At 41.3% G+C, this 9,170-nt stretch overlaps 1 protein-coding gene across 1 annotated transcript; it reads right to left on the reverse strand.

The window, feature by feature from the left end:
• Positions 1-3,490: 3,490 nt before the first annotated feature.
• Positions 3,491-4,646, reverse strand: LOC114182348 (uncharacterized). Its single transcript, XM_028069214.2, has 2 exons — positions 4,044-4,646; positions 3,491-3,988 (listed from the first exon to the last, which is right to left on the reverse strand). Exons 1-2 carry the CDS (start codon positions 4,644-4,646, stop codon positions 3,491-3,493), a joined length of 1,101 nt encoding a protein of 366 aa, XP_027925015.2.
• Between the last annotated feature and the right edge of the window lie 4,524 nt (positions 4,647-9,170).

The following is a 9,170-nucleotide window of genomic DNA, read 5'->3' on the forward strand; positions in this document are numbered from 1 at the left end:
AGAAGAAGATGACTCAACTGGAGGAGGAATTCTTCTTCTGGTTCCAGGTCCAGTAGCTGTAACAGAAGGGAGAAGTGATTAGAAAGGGAAATTTTGAGCTCCTATTAGAGAGAAGGCAGTGCAGTTGGTTCAGAGGGAGGAAAACAATGATGGTGGAGTGTGGTTCAGTGATATGAGTAGGAGAAAGAATAGAGTGTATAGAGAGGGGAGGGATAGTGGGTTCTCATAATCTCTCCAACAACAAAATTTTCGTCTCGAAAATTAAGGCTCACCAAAGAACAAGTCTGGATATGATTCCTTCACATCCTCTTCAAGTTCCCAAGTGGAATCACTCGTTCTCTTGTCCCAGATGATCTGAACTAGACTGATGGACTTCCCCCTTCGCTGCCCTGTCTGGCTATCACCAAGACCAACAGGTTGAACCTCCACTGAAAGATCTCCTCTAATCTGCAGATCTTCTGCCTCAACCACATGAGAAGGATCAGACACATACTTTCTGAGCTGAGAGACATGGAATATTGAGTGAAGGTTGGACAGTTGAGGAGGTAGGGCGATCTCATAAGCCACTGGTCCAATCCTCCTCAAAATCTGATATGGACTGATGAACTTAGGAGACAGCTTCCTCGAGCGAATAGCCCTCCCTACACTAGTGGTCGGGGTAATCCTCAAGAAAACATGGTCTCCAGCTGCAAACTCCAAACGTCTTCTCCTCTGATCAGCATATGATTTATGTCTGCTCTGAGATGCCTTAATCCTTTCTTGTATTAGATTGACCTTCTCTGTAGTTTGCCTCAGTAACTCTGGTCCTACAACCACTGACTCTCCATCTTGGTACCAGCACAAGGGAGTCCTGCATCTCCTACCATAGAGAGCTTCATATGGCGCCATGCCAATGCTTGCATGGAAATTGTTATTATAGGTAAACTCCATCAAAGGTAGGATCTCGTCCCATGCACCAAGATGATCCAGCACGCACGTCTGCAAGAGGTCCTCAAGAGACTGAATTGTCCTCTCGGACTGGCCATCCGTCTGGGGGTGATAAGCTGAGCTCATAGTCAGCCTGTTGCCCAAGGCACTTTGCAACGTCTGCCAGAAACGGGAGGTGAATCATGGATCTCTATCAGAGACTATGCTCGACGACACTCCATGCAATCTCATAATCTCACTGATAGACAATTATGTCAGCTTCGTCATGTACATCCTCAGATTCACCGCTAGGAAGTTGGCAATCTTGGTCAGACGGTCTACTGTAACCCATATGGCATCATGGCTCCTCACTGTCCGTGGTAAATGGGTAACAAAATCCATAGCAATGCTATCCCATTTCCACTCCGGGATCTCTAACTGTTGTAGCATTCCTCCAGGTCTCTGATGTTCTGCTTTAGCCTTCTGACAGGTCAAGCAGGATGACACATATCGAGCTACATCTGACTTCATTCACGACCACCAGAAGGATTCTTTCAGATCATGGTACATTTTAGTCATGCTTGGGTGCATGCTAAAACGACTCTTGTGTCCCTCTTCAAGAATCATGCCTTTCACTTCCAAATCCTCAGGTATGCAGACCTTGCCTCTGAATCTTAACACCCCATCACTTCCTATCTCAAAGTCCTTAGCTTTCTCAGTACCAAGCAACTCCACTGTTCTTCGCAGCTTGGGATCAGATAATTGCCTCTCCTTTATCAGGACGAGGAAATCACTAGACACTGTTAGATGGTTGCATGTAATGACATCCTCTCCTAAAGTCACCTGTAACTGCATGTCCCTAAATTGCTCCACCAAATCCAACTCCCTGGCCATCATATAAGATGTGTGAACTGTTTTTCGACTTAGGGCATCAGCCACCACATTCGCTTTCCCCGGGTAGTACAACAACTCGAAGTCAAAGTCCTTTAAAAACTTCATCCATCGTCTTTGCCTCATGTTCAACTCTTTCTGGTCGAACAAAAAACTTGGAACTGAGTACCATACAGATAATGTCTCCAGATTTTCAGTGCAAACACCATAGTCGCTAACTTCAGATCGTGTGTGGGGTAGTTCTTCTCATGACTTTTCAATTGTCTCGAGGCGTAGGCAACCACTCTTCGTTCTTGCATCAGAACACACCCTAACCCCTGGTGGGAAGGATCACAGTAAACCTCAAAGGGTCTACTGGCATCAGGAATCACCAACACGGGAGCACTGGTCAGCTTCTGCTTCAACTCTTGGAAACTATTTTCACACCGGTCGGTCCAAGTAAAAGGCTGATCCTTGCGAGTCATGTGTGTCAAGGGTGCCACGATCTTAGAGAACCCCTCGATGAACCTTCTGTAGTAGTTTGTCAGTCCCACAAAGCTCCTAATCTCAGTCACTAATTTAGGACGCTCTCATTTTAACACAGCCTCAACTTTGGATGGGTCCACAAATATGTCCTGAGCTGAGATCATATGCCCCAAGAATTGGACCGTGGTCATCCAGAACTAGCACTTTGACAGTTTTGCATACAACTGTTTCTCCCTCAAGATGCTCAGAACTGTCCTCAGATGCTATGCATGCTCTTAACGAGTTCGGGAATATATCAGGATGTCGTCGCTGAAGACCACCACGAACTTGTCTAGAAACGGCCTGAAGATTCTATTCATATAATCCATGAACAGAGCAAGAGCATTAGTCACACCGAAAGGCATCACTACGTACTCGTAGTGTCCATATATGGATCTAAAAGCGGTCTTCTGCACATCATCAGACTTAACTCTAATCTGATGGTATCCCGATCTCAGGTCGATTTTTGAAAACACCGCAGTTCCATGCAACTGATCCATCAAGTCATCTATCCTTGGCAGAGGATATTTGTTCTTGATGGTTAGCTTGTAATCCACACAAAGCCTAGAGCTGCCATCTTTCTTCTTGACCAATAACACCGGCGCTCCCCAAGGTAACACACTGGGTCTAATGAACTGTTTCTCCAACAGTTCCTCAATCTGCTTCTTCAATTCTGCTAACTCAGCAAGAGTCATCCTGTAGGGTGCTATTGATACTGGTCCTGCTCCTGGCACCAGATTAATAGAGAACTCTATCTCCCTAGAAGGAGGCAAGCCAGACACTTCATTAGGGAAAACATATGAGAATTCCCTCACCACTGGCGTCTCAAGGTGTCCATCCCCATTCTCAACAGATAGTTGAGTCAGAATTAAAAAACACCGAGATCCCTCCTTTATTGCTCTATCCACATGCTGTGAGGACATCAACAAATCTTCATCCTCTGAGCTGGGGAACAACACTTTCTTCTCATTGCAATCAATGAGAATGTGATTAGCAGATAGCCAATCCATCCCCATGATTACATCTAACCCTTCCAGAGGTAAACAGATAAGGTTCAACCTGTACTTGCGCCCCTCAACCTCGATCAAACATCTGGCACACAACGTCGAGGTTCTAACCATCCTAGAAGCAGGCGTGGACACCACCAGGTCGTACTGGAGTTCCATCACCGGAAGACCCAACTCCATCACTATAGACTCCGCACAAAAGAGTGTGTCGCTCCCGAATCGTATAACACACGCAAGCTCCTACCGGCAATCACACAAGATCCAATGATGAGGTTACCTGATCTGTCTGCCTCTGCACCCATCATGGCATACATTCGGCCATCTGCCTGGGGCCTAGCACTCTCCCGTGCCTGCTGTGGTTGCGGCTGCGTTGGAATCCTCGGCACTACACTCTTGCCAGTGGGGCAATCTCTGAGGAAGTGGCCTTCCTGACCACATCTGTGACATGTTTGTCTGCCACCAAGCAGAGGGCAAGCACTCCTCATGTGGGGCCCTCCACAATGAAAACACCGAGCCATGTGAGAGTGATGCTGAGGAGACTGATGCTGATGAGACTGAGGCTGATGTGACTGTGGTGTGAATCTCCTGGACCCCTGAGGCGGAGGTCTAGAGTAGCGTTTCCTCCTATCATCCTGTCGACTCGTGGACCCAGATGGTCCTCCCACCTTCTGCTGAGACCGCTGTTGAGCTTCAACTTCAGCTTTTAGCTTCTCCATTACTTTTGCTTTCTCTCACCAAAGCAGGGAACTCTTTTATAGAAAGCGGAGCCACCATGAGTTTAAGATCGCCTCTCAACCCATTCTCAAACTTTCTACACTGCCAATCCTCAGCCATCCTCAAGGTATGGAATCTGCCCAGGTGCTTGAACTTCTCAGCATACTCTGATACTGACATCTCTCCTTGCATCAGCTGCAAGAACTTCACCTCTTTGGCGTACCTCACATTGTTTGGAAAGTACTCAGCAGAAAACTTCTTTTTGAACAACTCCCATGTGACGGGCTCTCGGTTGTCTTCTAGCATCATCTTCATACTAGACCACAAGTGGACAACCTCTCCGGCTAGCAGATACTCAGAATACACCAGTCTATTCTCTATTGGGCACCTCTTGGCATCATAAATTCGCTCCATATCCCTCATCCACTGATCCGCCTCATCCGGGGTGGTCTTGCCATCGAAGCGGGATGGATGATGTTGAAGAAAATCCTCCAAACACCATTCTTGTACTCGTAATGGTGGAGCTTGGGAAGATCCAGCTGTAGAACGATTCTCCCCCAACTGATGCAGGGCTTCCAAATGCCTATGCTGAGTTGCCTCTGCTACGAGCCTAACAAACTCCATCTACTACAAGGCTAGGTTGTGCTGATTCACCATGTTAGCATTCTGTTGCTGCATGGCCGCTAACATCACTTCAATTGTCCCCACTAAGTGAGAACTATCCGGGTTAGGAAGAGGAGGAGGAGGAGGCCTAGGTGCCATAGCTCTGACCACACAAAGAGAGAATCGTCAATCTAGCTAACAAATACCACAATCGCACCAAAAACTATGAGAAACACACAACAGAAACTAGGCAAGCTCACACCTACAGACCCTAAAGGAACCACTGCTCTGATACCAAAAATGTAACATCTCATTTAATAGTTTTTCCCACTATCAAATAAAACATTATATCATGATCAAACATAGCAGATAGTAGAGATAACAGTCATATACATATAATTATATAAAGCTGGTACAGTCATCCAAAAACACTACACAAAACACTCCTGACAAGAGTAGTAATACAAGGAGAAGATCTAAACTACAAGTCTAAGACTTTATAGAATCTGGCCCAAAAACTAACACAACACCCAAGCAAAGAGTCAGCTCCTGCTCAGCATCAAGGCTCGACTCTGCTCACACCAACCGTAGGTGATCATTGCAAAGGAGAAAACACAAAGACAGGCAAAATAAAAAAAAAAGGGTAAGCTAACTGAATTGAGAGAAAAATGATACAATTCACAATATAAATATCAATCATAACACACAACTCAATTGCATAATTCTAGACTCGATATCCGGATTGTGTAAGCGACATTGGAGCTCTTGGTGGCTTGCATCTGCAACGGTTCCCAGACTCTGCAGAGTTTGGACACAAGGAGTCTTCACCCGACCGTTCCCAGGGTAAGTCCCCTTCGCGTCTAGGACTTGATCAAGTCCAAAGACTAGGACTTCCTACTACTCCTCACGACATAATCCATTCTACTCTATCTGAGCGTGAATGATTATTGGAGTTGCAGGATACCAACCAATATGGATTCCACACGTCCTTACACACACACACACACACACTAATAAGTTCACATGAATTTCCTTTGAAATTCTATTCCAATCACAACTCCTCATGCTTCATACCAATCCAATTTCATCACACAATACATTAATAATGAAGTTCTAGGCATATGAGATACTAATTGCACAAAACTACCTTAAAACATACAATATCGCACTTTAAAACGGAAATTGAAACATCCCACTGCAGTGACTCTCACTCAAGCTAGACAATCTAGCCCAGGCAAGAGATCATCTCGCTTAGGCGAGTCAGTCTCGCCTGAGTGAGGCTCTAACAGTGGCTAAAGTTAAAACTAGGCGAACTCTCGCTCAGGCTAAGCTGGCTCGCTTAGACGAGATTGTCTTCTCGCTTAAGCGACCTCAGCTCGCCTAGGCGAGACTTCGCGCAAGAAAAGGGGTGGGTTTTCTGGTATTTTCGCTTGGGCGAGAGCCACCCGCCTAGGCGAAAATACCAGATTACACACTATTCCCACATGCAAATGCACTGGATTCATGGCAGAATTCAATCAAGCAACCACACATAAATTTTAACCAGCAATTTGGCACTCAGAGCTTCAATCAGACTCATCAAACATGATTCATGGGTTTAAATAAGAAGAAATTACAGTTAGCTTCCTTTGCCTTTTTAAAATCACCACAAGCAAGACTCTAATCACAAGGGCACCTCAATTCCACAACCTAAGGGGCTGAAATTCATAAACTCAGAGGGAGTACAGGACCCTAATTCGGTTTTGGTAAGCATTGAACTCCAGAAATTCCAAAATTGGAGAGAATTGAGGAAAACCGAATTTGACTTACCGGGAAGAGAAGATGACTCAGCTGGAGGAGGAATTCTTCTTCTGGTTCCAGGTCCAGTAGTTGTAACATAAGGGAGGAGTGATTAGAATGGGAAATTTTGAGCTCCTATTAGAGAGAAGGCAGTGTAGTTGGTTCAGAGGGAGGAAAACAGTGATAGTGAAGTGTGGTTCAGTGATATGAGTAGGAGAAAGAAGACAGTGTATAAAAAGGGGAAGGATAGTGGGTTCTCACAATATACACACATGCGCGATAGCGCATGTGTTACGCTAGTAATAATAATAATAAGGGTTAAATATGTTTTTGGTCACTCAAGTTTCAGCGAAATTTGGAATTAGTCTCTCATCAAAACTTTTGACCAATTTAGTCCTTCATCTTTCAAAATGCGTGAATTTAGTCCTTTTAACCAAATTTTGTTAAGTTTATCTGACGTTTTGAGTGCATTTCATGATAGTATTTAAGTTAACATTGAAGTAAAAATTTGTCAAACAGTATAAATAATTTAAATACTATCATGAAATGTGCTTGAAATGTCAGATAAACTTAACAAAATTTGGTTAAAAGGACTAAATTCACGCACTTTGGAAGATGAAAGACTAAATTGGTCAAAAGTTTTGATGAGGGACTAAACCCAAATTTCGCTCAAACTTGAGGGACAAAAACATATTTAACCCTAATAATAATTTAGACAAATGTTAGGAAAAAAATAAACATTTTACATAATTTTTAGAAGATATTTTGTTTCTGAGAAGAAAGGTAAAAATAATCGTTTAAAAATTTGAACATGGCTTTTGTTGGAAAATAGTTTCTTCTTCGAAAGATAATCTTCTGCATATTTTTTGTGTTTAAATATGTTTTTAATTATTTAAATTTCTCTTCTCAGATTTAAAATTTATCTTTCTTGTCCTTATAATTTTAAAGTGTTTGCTTCATTTCTTTAGTTTTGAAATATTATTTTATGTTATTTTTTAAATATTAATTTTAACTTTTGGACGAATAAACTGAACCAATTTCTTTTAAATTACACGAACTAAAAAAGTTAATTCTAAATTTAAAGAATGAAAAAAAAAGTTACTTAACTTTTAAGGATTAAAACATTTTTTATTTCCATTTATGAAAGGTTCGCCAAGTATTTAAAAAAATTGAAGTACATAGTTTTAAAAAGTTTGTTCTTAAGAAAATCTCGTTTTGGTTTTTTAGAAAATAAACAGCGTAAGACATAAGAGAATTTATGCTTTGTTGACTATCTATAGGGATGATGGTGTAAAGAAAGAAAAGAAAGAATGAGAAAAAACTTTTCTAAAAGTTCTTTTAGAACATATTCCGATTTTTTTTTTCAGAATATATTTATATTTTATAGGAGAATGTTTCGGAAAACTCATTTTAAAAAATCTTATATGTATTTTAAATAATATGTTTTGAAAATCATATTTCAAAAAGTTAATGTTTATTTTGAAATACAATTCATGTAGTTTAAAAATTTTGTTCCGATTTATTTGAAAATTTTTTCAGATAATAAAATGATATTTTAAAGATAATCTCATTAGCCTGATCGACATTGTTTTAATATGGAACAAGACGATTTTAAGACGGTGTCGATTCTTCCTTTGCTCCCCTCAGGACTCTCGTTGGATCTGCTCGCTGCATGAACTCCGAGGGTGGGGTAACTGCAGACACTCCGACATTCAAGTCAAATAGTGATTCGATATGAGGCGTATGTAGTAAAGTGAGAAAAACACATCTCTTTGTAGTCACTAGATCCTAATTTATATTGTTCACTTAGCAGACTTGTTATTATTATTTGTTGATAGTTCGCATTCGAGGATCAACTCTTTCCTTTCTGACTAAGATTGCACGCGTAAGTTCTTTCCTTATTGACTGAGATTGCTCGTCTGTACATTGTAAAGGATCAACTCTTTCTTTATTGTCTAAGATTGCTCGTCAGCTCTTTCCTTATTGACTAAGATTGTCCGTCTGTGTACCTTGTCAAGGATTAGTTCTTTCCGTAATTACTAAGATTGCTCGTGTGTAACTTGTTAAGGATCAACTCTTTTCTTATTGATTAAGATTGCTCGTATATACCTTCTCAAGAATCAGTCCTTCCTATATTTACTGAGATTATGCACTGCTTGTATGTACATCATCATCCTTACCCAAGCGGCCACTATTGGGCCGGGATATACCCGGCCAGGCAGCAGGCCGAGATGTACCCGGCCTCTGCATCATGCTGACCCCTTTTTCTTTGCTTGCTGGGCTTGCACGCCTCTTCCCTCTCCCTAGGATCGAGATGTGGTCAGCCTTTCCACGTACAAATGGGTCGGGATATGACCGGCCTGTTACCCATACAAATAATAAAATGATATTTTAAAAATATGTGATTGTAAAAAAACAGCGTGGACTTGGTAGAAGTAAAAGTTTACCTTCTATTATTTATTTCATATTTTTTCTCTTCCTTTCTTTTTCATATTTTTTTCGAAATTTTCTATCCGTTTTATCATTATTTTCAAGACACAAATTTTTAAGCCGTTGAGATAGGTTATTGTTTTTTAATTGAAAGGATAAATAAAAGACAATAAGATAAGTTGCATATGATGCGTACGAGAATGAAAATATAGTAAAAAATTTAAGCATTTGAAGAAAAAGACAAACACACGCTAAGGAAGCAATTTTAATCACATAAACCATTTTCATAGCATAATTTTTTCTTAGCAAAATGAAAATAAAGAGAGAAATTTGTTT

Source organism: Vigna unguiculata, chromosome 1 (genome assembly GCF_037176805.1).
Source record: "Vigna unguiculata cultivar grain cowpea cultivar isolate G323 ecotype 2 chromosome 1, ASM3717680v1, whole genome shotgun sequence".
NCBI classification, from domain to species: Eukaryota; Viridiplantae; Streptophyta; class Magnoliopsida; order Fabales; family Fabaceae; genus Vigna; species Vigna unguiculata.

Bases quoted from the DNA above. Each gene is read 5' to 3' on its own strand.
- LOC114182348 (XM_028069214.2), bottom strand. From the start codon at position 4,646: ATGGAGTTTGTTAGGCTCGTAGCAGAGGCAACTCAGCATAGGCATTTG. The intron at 3,989-4,043 runs GTGAGAGAAAGC...GAAGCTCAACAG, and splicing joins TAAAAGAGTTCCCTGCTTTG to CGGTCTCAGCAGAAGGTGGG.